Here is a 13,858-nt window from a genome sequence, read left to right as displayed (position 1 = left end):
GACTTTTCAGGAAAAAGCGCTACCTCCCATCCAAGCCACGCGATAGTTCATTCTAGAATCAAATCAAATCAAATTTTATTTGTCACATACACATGGTTAGCAGATGTTAATGCAAGTGTAGCGAAATGCTTGTGCTTCTAGTTCCGACAATGCAGTAATAACCAACAAGTAATCTAGCTAACAATTCCAAAACTACTACCTTATAGACAGACACAAGTGTAAGGGGATAAAGAATATGTACATAAAGATATATGAATGAGTGATGGTACAGAGCGGCATAGGCAAGATACAGTAGATGGTATTGAGTGCAGTATATACATATGAGATGAGTATGTAAACAAAGTGACATAGTTAAAGTGGCTAGTGATACATGTACTACATAAAGATGCAGTAGATGATATAGAGTACAGTATATACGTATACATATGAGATGAATAATGTAGGGTATGTAAACATTATATTAGGTAGCATTGTTTAAAGTGGCTAGTGATATATTTTACATAATTTCCCATCAATTCCCATTATTAAAGTGGCTGGAGTTGAGTCAGTGTGTTGGCAGCAGCCACTCAATGTTAGTGGTGGCTGTTTAACAGTCTGATGGCCTTGAGATAGAAGCTGTTTTTCAGTCTCTCGGTCCCAGCTTTGATGCACCTGTACTGACCTCGCCTTCTGGATGATAGCGGGGTGAACAGGCAGTGGCTCGGGTGGTTGTTGTCCTTGATGATCTTTATGGCCTTCTTGTGACATCGGGTGGTGTAGGTGTCCTGGAGGGCAGGTAGTTTGCCCCCGGTGATGCGTTGTGCAGACCTCACTACCCTCTGGAGAGCCTTACGGTTGTGGGCGGAGCAGTTGCCGTACCAGGCGGTGATACAGCCCGACAGGATGCTCTCGATTGTGCATCTGTAGAAGTTTGTGAGTGCTTTTGGTGACAAGCCAAATTTCTTCAGCCTCTTGAGGTTGAAGAGGCGCTGCTGCGCCTTCTTCACGATGCTGTCTGTGTGGGTGGACCAATTCAGTTTGTCTGTGATGTGTACGCCGAGGAACTTAAAACTTACTACCCTCTCCACTACTGTTCCATCAATGTGGATAGGGGGGTGTTCCCTCTGCTGTTTCCTGAAGTCCACAATCATCTCCTTAGTTTTGTTGACGTTGAGTGTGAGGTTATTTTCCTGACACCACACTCCGAGGGCCCTCACCTCCTCCCTGTAGGCCGTCTCATCGTTGTTGGTAATCAAGCCTACCACTGTTTTGTTGTCCGCAAACTTGATGATTGAGTTGGAGGCGTGCGTGGCCACGTAGTCGTGGGTGAACAGGGAGTACAGGAGAGGGCTCAGAACGCACCCTTGTGGGGCACCAGTGTTGAGGATCAGCGGGGTGGAGATGTTGTTGCCTACCCTCACCACCTGGGGTCGGCCCGTCAGGAAGTCCAGTACCCAGTTGCACAGGGCGGGGTCGAGACCCAGGGTCTCGAGCTTGATGACGAGCTTGGAGGGCACTATGGTGTTAAATGCCAAGCTGTAGTCGATGAACAGCATTCTCACATAGGTATTCCTCTTGTCCAGATGGGTTAGGGCAGTGTGCAGTGTGGTTGAGATTGCATCGTCTGTGGACCTATTTGGGCAGTAAGCAAATTGGAGTGGGTCTAGGGTGTCAGGTAGGGTGGAGGTGATATGGTCCTTGAATAGTCTCTCAAAGCACTTCATGATGACGGAAGTGAGTGGTACGGGGCGGTAGTCGTTTAGCTCAGTTACCTTAGCTTTCTTGGGAACAGGAACAATGGTGGCCCACTTGAAGCATGTGGGCACAACAGACTGGGATAGGGATTGATTGAATATGTCCGTAAACACACCAGCCAGCTGGTCTGCGCATGCTCTGGGGGCGCGGCTGGGGATGCCGTCTGGGCCTGCAGCCTTGCGAGGGTTGACACGTTTAAATGTTTTCCTCACGTCGGCTGCAGTGAAGGAGAGTCCGCATGTTTTAGTTGCGGGCCGTGTCAGTGGCACTGTATTGTCCTCAAAGCGGGCAAAAAAGTTATTTAGTCTGCCTGGGAGCAGGACATCCTGGTCCGTGACGGGGCTGGTTTTCTTTTTGTAATCCGTGATTGAATCACCAGAACGGGAAAAAAAAGGACATTTTAGTTCAACTAATTAGAGTTCAACATTTTGTGATAACACCATTAAACTATAAAAGAATGCATGACACTCGTAAAAAAATAAATGTTCCTTTGATGCTGGATACGTTTTAATGCATGTCAGTCTGTCTTTGCATGACAACAAAAGAGAGCCACCGAATAGAAATCAAATCAAATTTTATTTGTCACATACACATGGTTAGCAGATGTTAATGCGAGTGTAGCGAAATGCTTGTGCTTCTAGTTCCGACAATGCAGTAATAACCAACGAGTCATCTAACCTAACAATTTCACAACAACTACCTTATACACACAAGTATAAAGGATGAAGAATATGTACATAAAAATATATGAATGAGTGATGGTACAGAACATCATAGGCAAGATACAGTAGATGGTATAGAGTACAGTATATACATATGAGATGAGTAATGTAGGGTGTGTAAACATATTAAGTGGCATTGTTTAAAGTGGCTAGTGATATATAAAATGTATTAATTTTTCCATTATTAAAGTGGCTGGAGTTGAGTCAGTGTGTTGGCAGCAGCCACTCAATGTTAGTGGTGGCTGTTTAACAGTCTGATGGCCTTGAGATAGAAGCTGTTTTTCAGTCTCTCGGTCCCTGCTTTGATGCATCTGTACTGACCTCGCCTTCTGGATGATAGCGGGGTGAACAGGCAGTGGCTCGGGTGGTTGTTGTCCTTGATGATCTTTATGGCCTTCCTGTGACATCGGGTGGTGTAGGTGTCCTGTAGGGCAGGTAGTTTGCCCCCGGTGATGCGTTGTGCAGACCTCAATACCCTCTGGAGAGCCTTACGGTTGTGGGCGGAGCAGTTGCCGTACCAGGCGGTGATACAGCCCGACAGGATGCTCTCGATTGTGCATCTGTAAAAGTTTGTGAGTGCTTTTGGTGACAAGCCAAATTTCTTCAGCCTCCTGAGGTTGAAGAGGTGCTGCTGCGCGTTCTTCGCTACGCTGTCTGTGTGGGTGGACCAATACAGTTTGTCCGTGGTGTGTACGCCGAGGAACTTAAAACTTACTACCCTCTCCATTACTGACAGGGTAGGGATAGGGCTCAGAACGCACCCTTGTGGGGCCCCAGTGTTGAGGATCAGCGGGGTGGAGACGTTGTTACCTACCCTCACCACCTGGGGGAGGCCATCAGGAAGTCCAGTACCCAGTTGCACAGAGTGGGGTCGAGACCCAGGGTCTTGAGCTTGATGACGAGTTTGGAGGGTACTATGGTGTTAAATGCTGAGCTGTAGTCGATGAACAGCATTCTCACATAGATATTCATCTTGTCCAGATGGGTTAGTGCAGTGTGATTGCGCCGTCTGTGGACCTTTTGGGGCGGTAAGCAAATTGGAGTGGGTCTAGGGTGTCAGGTAAGGGTGGAGGTGATATGGTCCTTGACTAGTCTCTCAAAGCACTTCATGATGACAGAAGTGAGTGCTATGGGGCGGTAGTCGTTTAGCTCAGTTACCTTAGCTTTCTTGGGAACAGGAACAATGGTGGCCCTCTTGAAGCATGTGGGAACAGCAGACTGGGATAAGGTTTGATTATTCAATCAAATCAAGAAAAAGGGTATTGAAAAAGGCAAAAGTTCCTGAATTCATGAATCCAAAATGTCTGGTAATTGTAGTGATTGAGACATACTATAATATTTTAATATTAGAAACTAATCCCTAAAACAAAGCCAATATGTTAAGTTCCAGTTCAAAACATGATTGTTGTTCTAACAAGAGCATATGCATGCATAATGCAGATCACAGTCCATGTTCTTCACTTAAACACTTAAAAATAGTAAAAGACTCCAGTCACCCATAGACTGTTCTCTATGCTACCACACGGCAAACGGTACTGGAACGCCAAGTCTAGGATCAAAAGGCTCCTTAAAAGCCTCTAACCCCAAGCCATAGACTGCTGAACAATTCATCAAATGGCCACCCAGACTATTTACATTGACCCCCCCCCCCCCTTTGTTTTTACACTGCTGCTACTCACTGTTACTTATCTATACAGAGTCACTTTACAAATTACCTCGACTAACCTGTACCCCCACACGTTGACCCGGTACCGGTTCTTCCTGTATATAGCCTCGTTGTTATGTAAATATATTGTGTTACTTTTTGATTACATTTTTTTTACTTTATTTAGAAAATATTTTCTTAACTCTATTTCTTGAACTGCATTGTTGGTTAAGGGATTGTTGTATTCGGCACCTGTGATTTTTTTGTTGTTGATTTGATTTAATAATATGGTATTCTGAAGAAGCAGGGCTGCAGCTTTTATCTCCAAATTACTGCAGCTTTTGGCTGGAGACTCTTCTTCACTCAGGCCTGCAGACCCAGGGAGCGGGCAGTGTTCAAGACGTCGTCTCTGGTCAGGTAGCAGCCACACAGTTGCCGCAGGCCTGTGAAGGACTCCCGACCATGCAAGACACGCCAGTTATCAATGAAGAGAACCTACCAGAAAAAGAGGGAACATACTGTATTGTTTGTGTATGATTTTGTAGTACATTACCCATCCCCTGAAACCCAATCCTGGTTTCAGAATGTACCCCACCCGCCTCTTATATCAACATGTAGTGATGAATCCTTTCTGTCTAGATCAATGAAAAGGCATCTCTTTTTCCTTACCTTTCCAGGCTTCAGTTTGACCCACAACTCATTCTCTGGCTTCCTCAGCTCTGTGGTCAACTGTCTGTGAGCCACATACCATCGATTGACAACATCATGGGGGATAGTGTTTATGACTGCCCGGTCATAGTTATTGTATCTGTGAGAGAGGCAACCAAGCAGGAGGTGATACCATATTAATCCTCAATATCAGATGAAATATTCATAACATTGAGCTCAAAGGATCTAGCTCTGGATTAACAAGTGTTACGCTGTATACACTATTATTTTTTATTATGAGCAAAAGATCCTGAGCTTCCCACAAAGAACCCTCCCAAGGGACTTAATTCATATTGATGGGTGTAGCATTTCTCAAATGTGTACAACATTGTGAATTAATAGCTAACAAATACTGGTTAGAGGTTGTATGGCCTAAGATGACAATGGAAGATATGTTTAAAGCAAGACATTCAGGGAGACATTCACATCTCAAATGAAAACAGACTGGTCATACCGGATCATGTACACCTCATTGTTCCAGGGATACACGTTGAGCACAGGGCCGATGCCTATCATGTGGTTGCGGTGGTCGCTGACATTTTCAATGTACTCATGCTTGATAGGCACCCGTGCTAGCAGCTCAAAGTTGTCAGGTGTCTTCTGGAGTACTTGGTCTGCAGAATAGAATCCATCCACGAGTAGTGTTCTTCCTCCCGTTCCCTCGTGTTTAAGGCAATGGAACACTTGTATCCTGTAATTCAAAGTCAAAGTAAGTCACATGATGTCATGAAATGCCCAATAGATGGCGCATTGCCCTGTCATTTCATGGGACACCAAGGTGGAGCCTATCACACTATATCTTGTTTTATCAAGATTCAAGAAATCTGTGCCATAGCAACGTGCATCTGCCTTGCATCTTATCAGTTAAAAAAAGCCATAAACCGGTGTTGAAACAGTGTCAAACTGCAGCTTCCAAAAGGAATGGACTGTTCCACAATGCTGAACCTGTTGTTAAAACTGTCCATTTAACTAACAATATATATTCAATTTAGCAGACGCTTTTATCCTAAGGGACTGACAGTCATGCGTGCATACATTTAAAGTATGGGTGGTCCCGGGAATCGAACCCACTATCCTGGCGTAGCAAGCACCATGCTCTCTCAACTCAGCTACAGAGGACCACATCATTGTAATCACCTAACACAATAACCTACATAGATGTCTAACGTGTCTGCATCTGAAGAGGAATCTCAACCTAACCAAGATACAGATCAGCATGTGTGCTGCCGTGCTAAATTGACCTGCCATGATAACTCAAACAATTAACACCCATCCGTGTGTGAACATCTTCTGAATACGTACCCACAAGGTTCCTGGAAGTATGAGGTGTCTGTGTGACGGTCCAGGGCCAGTTTGGTGTAGGCAGTGTCTCCTCGGGAGAAATCTGAAGTGAAGTTCCACATCTTGCCATACATAGTCTCCCTTATAGGAAACAGGAATGAAAACACAAAGTAGAGTCTGCCGTCTCAAAAAGAATATCGACAACACTATACAAGAACAATTCAAACATGTTTATAATGGCAACTTTACTCCAAAGAGTTATCTTTTGTTTTTTTGGGGTGTCAGAAGGAGGGCGATTACTTCTGATGGCCAAACAGTGTTACTGGACTAGAAGAATGGCCTCATCTGGCAACCATGTGCAATGCATTTCTTCTAACACACTTTTTCCTCCCTCCCTTCCCTCCTTGTCACCCCAAATTAGAGTCTAGTATAAAGAGGGATTAGTGTGCTGGTTCAGGCATTGGAAACTTCAAAACCACACCACCTATGGATTAATGAGAAGGCAGTACCACTACTCTCTCTTCTCCTCTTTGACAAATCCACACTCCAATCTAAGTGCTGAGAAAAGTTTGTTGTGCATGTTCACTTGGCAAAAGTATCAAGGGCTTGTTGTTAATTAAGGAAACCAACATCTTCTCTGTAGCAGGTAGCCTAGTGGTTAGAGCGTTGGGCTAGTAACCGAAAGGTTGCTAGATTGAATGTTAGATTGAATTAAAAATCTGTCATTCTGCCCCTGAACAATACAGTTAACCCACTGTTCCTAGGCCGTCATTGTAAATAAGAATGGGTTCTTAACTGACTTGCCTAGTTAAACAAAGGTCAAATACATTTTTAAAATGCACTGTTGCTTTGTAACAAGCATTGTAACAAGCTTACCTTATTCATAACATTGAGCTCAAAGGATCTAGCTCTGGATTAACAAGTGTTACGCTGTATACACTATTATTTTTTATTATGAGCAAAAGATCCTGAGCTTCCCACAAAGAACCCTCCCAAGGGACTTAATTCATATTGATGGGTGTAGCATTTCTCAAATGTGTACAACATTGTGAATTAATAGCTAACAAATACTGGTTAGAGGTTGTATGGCCTAAGATGACAATGGAAGATATGTTTAAAGCAAGACATTCAGGGAGACATTCACATCTCAAATGAAAACAGACTGGTCATACCGGATCATGTACACCTCATTGTTCCAGGGATACACGTTGAGCACAGGGCCGATGCCTATCATGTGGTTGCGGTGGTCGCTGACATTTTCAATGTACTCATGCTTGATAGGCACCCGTGCTAGCAGCTCAAAGTTGTCAGGTGTCTTCTGGAGTACTTGGTCTGCAGAATAGAATCCATCCACGAGTAGTGTTCTTCCTCCCGTTCCCTCGTGTTTAAGGCAATGGAACACTTGTATCCTGTAATTCAAAGTCAAAGTAAGTCACATGATGTCATGAAATGCCCAATAGATGGCGCATTGCCCTGTCATTTCATGGGACACCAAGGTGGAGCCTATCACACTATATCTTGTTTTATCAAGATTCAAGAAATCTGTGCCATAGCAACGTGCATCTGCCTTGCATCTTATCAGTTAAAAAAAGCCATAAACCGGTGTTGAAACAGTGTCAAACTGCAGCTTCCAAAAGGAATGGACTGTTCCACAATGCTGAACCTGTTGTTAAAACTGTCCATTTAACTAACAATATATATTCAATTTAGCAGACGCTTTTATCCTAAGGGACTGACAGTCATGCGTGCATACATTTAAAGTATGGGTGGTCCCGGGAATCGAACCCACTATCCTGGCGTAGCAAGCACCATGCTCTCTCAACTCAGCTACAGAGGACCACATCATTGTAATCACCTAACACAATAACCTACATAGATGTCTAACGTGTCTGCATCTGAAGAGGAATCTCAACCTAACCAAGATACAGATCAGCATGTGTGCTGCCGTGCTAAATTGACCTGCCATGATAACTCAAACAATTAACACCCATCCGTGTGTGAACATCTTCTGAATACGTACCCACAAGGTTCCTGGAAGTATGAGGTGTCTGTGTGACGGTCCAGGGCCAGTTTGGTGTAGGCAGTGTCTCCTCGGGAGAAATCTGAAGTGAAGTTCCACATCTTGCCATACATAGTCTCCCTTATAGGAAACAGGAATGAAAACACAAAGTAGAGTCTGCCGTCTCAAAAAGAATATCGACAACACTATACAAGAACAATTCAAACATGTTTATAATGGCAACTTTACTCCAAAGAGTTATCTTTTGTTTTTTTGGGGTGTCAGAAGGAGGGCGATTACTTCTGATGGCCAAACAGTGTTACTGGACTAGAAGAATGGCCTCATCTGGCAACCATGTGCAATGCATTTCTTCTAACACACTTTTTCCTCCCTCCCTTCCCTCCTTGTCACCCCAAATTAGAGTCTAGTATAAAGAGGGATTAGTGTGCTGGTTCAGGCATTGGAAACTTCAAAACCACACCACCTATGGATTAATGAGAAGGCAGTACCACTACTCTCTCTTCTCCTCTTTGACAAATCCACACTCCATTCTAAGTGCTGAGAAAAGTTTGTTGTGCATGTTCACTTGGCAAAAGTATCAAGGGCTTGTTGTTAATTAAGGAAACCAACATCTTCTCTGTAGCAGGTAGCCTAGTGGTTAGAGCGTTGGGCTAGTAACCGAAAGGTTGCTAGATTGAATGTTAGATTGAATTAAAAATCTGTCATTCTGCCCCTGAACAATACAGTTAACCCACTGTTCCTAGGCCGTCATTGTAAATAAGAATGGGTTCTTAACTGACTTGCCTAGTTAAACAAAGGTCAAATACATTTTTAAAATGCACTGTTGCTTTGTAACAAGCATTGTAACAAGCTAACCTTATTAAATAATATCCCATTCTAAAACCATTTCTGTTTGTATGTATTGTGGTGGGTGGTATGCAGCTACTTTTAAGACCCCTGAACACCCACTTCCCATTCCCTAAGAGGCCAGTACCTGATGAGGCTGACCCTCTGGGTAACAGTCTCTGTGGCCTCAACAGTTGGTGGGACACCCTCCACAAAAGCAATGCCATACAGCAGAAAGTTCCTGAGGAACTTCTTCAGTTCATCATCACAGGTCATAAACTTGTCCCAATTGGCAGGGGACACCTTGGCATTGGCATAGATGTCAGAGTTCCAGATGATGCGTGGCTGCATGGCACTCTGCTTCTGTCCCTCATAGCTGTTCTGAGCCAGCCAACTCAGGTTGTACTTTGTCACATGACCATCAGGCCCTGGGGTACACAAATCAAAGACAATTCCTTCTATTATACAATTCAATAACTGTTCCAAATAATGATGAGTAGCAATAGGTGCATATCACAGTGCTGCCAAAAAGGAAATGGGCTGAAATAAAAAACCATCAAATGACTGGCAATGGATTTAGAGGTTTTGACGACATCAAACAGACCTAGATATACGACCTCAAATGAAATGACTGATTGCAACGAGAGTAAGGGATTTAATGGTTACAGGGTAAAATAAATCATATGGTAGCAATGTCTACACTGTCTACAGTATGTCATTATAGCCTTTTACAAGAGGCAAAGGTCTCCCTGAACAATGCAGTAACTATCTCAGGATTGGCAGTGGTCAAGTTCCAGGCTACTTCACAATGTGGGCTTTCTCTTAGTTGAGAAAAGCAATCTTCAAACCAAGACTTACATGTGAGGAAGAGATTCTTATCATCCACCCTGGTGTTGGCGGGACATATGTTCAGCTCCACATGTGACGTATCTAGGTTCCTCTGGTTGGTCTTGCTGTTGTAGCAGGAGGCAGAGCGGCAATGATCCCGTAGCCACACATAGTCAAAGTGCATCACAAGTCCTCCATAGCTGAGCTCTGAAGATTCAAATGTTAGATTTATAAGTAAATATTAGTGTATAATATGGAAACTGGCCTAGTCAAGTGTCAGGTCTAGACACTATTCTAAGCAATGTACCAGATTAAAGTCCAATATTGGACCGAGTACGCCTCCACTCATCGACGAGGCTGTAGTGGAGCAGGTTGAGAGCTTCAAGTTCCTTGGTATCCACATCAACAACAAACTAGAATGGTCCAAACACACCAAGACAGTCGTGAAGAGGGCACGACAAAGCCTATTCCCCCCAGGAAACTAAAAAGATTTGGCATGGGTTCTGAGATTCTCAAAAGGTTCTACAGCTGCAACATCGAGAGCATCCTGACTGGTTGCATCACTGCCTGGTACGGCAATTGCTCGGCCTCCGACCGCAAGGCACTACAGAGGGTAGTGCGTACGGCCCAGTACATCACTGGGGCTAAGCTGCCTGCCAACTAGGACCTCTACACAAGGCGGTGTCAGAGGAAGGCCCTAAAAATTGTCAAAGACCCCAGCCACAGACTGTTCTCTCTACTACCACATGGCACGCGGTACCGAAGTGCCAAGTCTAGGACAAAAAGGCTTCTCAACAGTTTTTACCCCCGAGCCATAAGACTCCTGAACAGGTAATCAAATGACTACCCGGACTATTTGCATTGTGTGCCACCTCCCCAACACCTCTTTTACACTGCTGCTACTCTCTGTTCATTATATCTGCATAGTCACTTTAACCATATCTACATGTACATACTACCGCAATCAGCTTGACTAACCGGTGTCTGTATGTAGCCTCGCTACTGTATATAGCCTCGCTACTGTACGCACCTCGCTACTGTATATAGCCTCGCTACTGTATATAGCCTTGCTACTGTACGCACCTCGCTACTGTTTTTCCACTGTCTTTTTACTGTTGTTTTTATTTCTTACCTATTGTTCACCTAATACCTTTTTTGCACTATTGGTTAGAGCCTGTAAGTAAGCATTTCCCTGTAAGGTCTACACTGGTTGTATTCGGCGCAGGTGACAAATAAACTTTGATTTGAAAGTCCAACATTGGTTCTCAAGTAACACGAGGCTGAAAAGACCTGGCATGGACTCTCAGATCCTTAAAAAGTTCTGCAGCTGCACCTTTGAGAGCATTTTGACTGGCTGCATCTGCACTGGGTATGACAACTTGGCAAGGCGCTACAGAAGGTAGGTGCTACCCAGTACATCACTGTAGCTGAGCTCCATGCCATCCAGACCCACTGGTATAGAGGTCATAGGCTGTTCTCTTTGCGATCGCAGGACAAGCGGTAGAGATGCACCAAGTCTGAAACCAACAGGACCCTAAACAGCATCTACCCCCAAGCCATACGACTGCATTGACCCCTTTTCGAACAACCTTTTTTTGACTCATCACATATACTGCTGCTACTGTTTACTATCTGTCACTTTATTCCTAGTTATACTGAACACAAATATAAAACGCAACATGTAAAGTGTTGGTCCCATGTTTTATGAGATGAAATAAAAGATCCCAGAAATGTTCCATACTCAAAAAAGCCTTATTTCTCTGAAATGTAGTGCATTAATTTGTTTACATCCCTGTTAGTGAGAATTTCTCCTTTGCCAAGATAATCCACACAGGTGTGGCATATTAAGAAGCTGATTAAACAGAAGGATCATTACACAGGTGCACCTTGTGCTGGGGACAATAAAAGACCACTCTTAAATGTGCAATTTTGTCACTCAACACAATGGCACAGATGTCTCAAGTTGAGGGAGCTTGCAATCAGCCTGGTGACTGCAGGAGTGTCCACAAAACGTATTTCATCGTTTTTCTTCATCGTCTGAGACCAGCCACCCGGACAGCTGGTGAAACTGAGGATTATTTATGTATGAAATAAAGCCCTTTTGTGGGGAAAAAACTCAACCTGATTGGCTTGGCCTGGTTCCCCTGTGGGTGGGCCTGGCTCCCCTGTAAGTGGGCCTGGCTCCCAAGTGGGTCACCTATGCCCTCCTAGGCCCACCCATTGCTGCATCCCTGCCCAATCATGTGAAATCCATAGATTAGGTCCTAATTTATTTATTTCAATGGACTGATTTTCTTATATAAACTGTAACTCAGTAAAATCATTGCATTTATATTTTTGTTCAGTATTCTTGTACATATCTACCTCCATTAACTCATACCCCTGGTATATAGCCAATAACTCATACCCCTGGTATATAGCCAAGTTATCGTTACTCATTGGTAAGCTATTATTACGTGTTTTACTTTTTTATTATTTCTCTATTTTCTTTCTCTCTTCATTGTTAGGAAGGGCCCGGAAGCAGTTTCACTGTTAGTCCACACCTGTTGTTTACGAAGCACGAGACGATTAAAATGGTTTTTGATATGGACAACTTGAACTTGAACAAACACATAGGAAACTAGAGTGAATTAAATGCCAAATAGCCATAGCCTTTGGTAAAGGGAAGCGCAGATTTGAAGAAAAAAAACAATAGTCAAGACACTCACCAAGGCATTCTTCCTGAAGTTGCCAGTGACAACTCGTCGACTGTGGAGCAGCAGTACACTGCCAATACCTCGCTTCATTCTGGGTCCGTATGAGTCGGGAGACCAAAGGAGCCTGTGTTTTCGATATGGGTTGCAAATAGCCATGTAAACGGAAAAACACCCGAGCCAAAGCCATTATCTGTTAATGTAAAATTGGTTTAGATGGAACACTGGACAGATGCTCAATTATATACAGCAGTTGATGTGGATTATTCGCGTCAGAGACTCCTGCACAAATGATAAATTCGCCGAAATACTTATGTTATGTTCTGTTAATTACTGATGTCCCCTTTAAGGATAGAGCACCCTTGGTCATGCGCAGTGTTGTTCTATGTTATTCTTGTACTAACTAGTTTTGAGTAAATGTGAAGCTCCAGTTCAATTGCTTGTATTCAGAGTCTTTCTTATTACATGAATAAGTACTAAGTGTTAAGACACTACAACTTAATTGCTTTGATTGAGAACAAATCAACTCGTATGGTTTGATAATCTGAGTATACAATGCTCACAGAACAGATCTCGTGGATTCCAGTCAACTGTTGATAGCAGCACAGTGACTTGGCTGTAATTCAGATTTCGTGAACCTTCTTCTGCTTCGATGAACGCCTACGCGGGGTTTAATTATTAAACAAGTTTGCTCCATTTTTCCTAGTAGTTTATAGTATTTGCTGGCTAGCGTTGCAGTATCGTAAACTTTGGCCTCGTACCTTGCTGAGAACTGCTAGTATAGCAGCTATAAAATAGGGACAAAACAGTTTGAGGTCGCGTTCCTCTGCCCAGGCGTTGCTGTCGCATGTCAGATTTTACACCTTGATCACACCAGCAGTGTTATTGTGCAGCATCATTTGGATGTACAACATACACATTCTGCTACCATTTCTGTTAAGCCATCTGCGCATACAGTTTTATGCATACGTTTTATAAATCTAATTTATGCACCACACAGAACGCACTGCCAATGCAATGCAAACACAGCGTTCCATTGGAAATAAAAGTACTTTTGGTGCTCCAAAATTAAATAACACTGTCAGTGTGATTGAGGCGTTCCACACCTGGATGGGTATTTTACATATCAACTAACCACATCATATGTTATATCAAACTGTCACTTGATGACTCAGTCAATGACGTGCAACACAACAATTGGTTGATGCATGCTATGTCTGAGCAGGGGTACACGACCTAATGCCTCGATCACACCGAGAGAGGAACTCAAAATGGTACGCAGTATCATCTGGATATGTGTGCAATAAAAGTTCAACATTCACCTTTTGCTACCATTTCTGGCAATCCTTCTACACATACAGTTTGATGCATAACGTATGCCTCACACAGAATGCACTGCAAC

At 43.5% G+C, this 13,858-nt stretch overlaps 1 protein-coding gene across 3 annotated transcripts; it reads right to left on the bottom strand.

The window, feature by feature from the left end:
* Window positions 1–2,291: 2,291 nt before the first annotated feature.
* On the bottom strand, window positions 2,292–13,070 carry LOC139418501 (trimethyllysine dioxygenase, mitochondrial-like). 3 transcript variants are annotated; one of them, XM_071168023.1, is made up of 8 exons: window positions 13,020–13,070; window positions 12,472–12,649; window positions 9,794–9,970; window positions 9,084–9,363; window positions 6,112–6,231; window positions 5,264–5,500; window positions 4,771–4,909; window positions 2,292–4,596 (listed from the first exon to the last, which is right to left on the bottom strand). In XM_071168023.1, exons 2-8 carry the CDS (start codon window positions 12,644–12,646, stop codon window positions 4,465–4,467), a joined length of 1,260 nt encoding a protein of 419 aa, XP_071024124.1. In that variant the 5' UTR covers window positions 12,647–12,649; window positions 13,020–13,070; the 3' UTR covers window positions 2,292–4,464. The 3 variants fall into 3 exon arrangements, with proteins under 3 accessions (XP_071024124.1, XP_071024123.1, XP_071024125.1); XM_071168022.1 differs by lacking the exon at window positions 13,020–13,070 and having other exon boundaries at window positions 12,472–12,778; XM_071168024.1 differs by lacking the exons at window positions 5,264–5,500; window positions 6,112–6,231; window positions 13,020–13,070 and adding exons at window positions 7,263–7,499; window positions 8,111–8,230 and having other exon boundaries at window positions 2,294–4,596; window positions 12,472–12,796.
* Window positions 13,071–13,858: the final 788 nt, after the last annotated feature.

Source organism: Oncorhynchus clarkii, chromosome 10, assembly GCF_045791955.1.
Source record: "Oncorhynchus clarkii lewisi isolate Uvic-CL-2024 chromosome 10, UVic_Ocla_1.0, whole genome shotgun sequence".
Classification (NCBI taxonomy): domain Eukaryota; kingdom Metazoa; phylum Chordata; class Actinopteri; order Salmoniformes; family Salmonidae; genus Oncorhynchus; species Oncorhynchus clarkii.
This window is presented reverse-complemented; position numbering and strand designations above follow the sequence as displayed.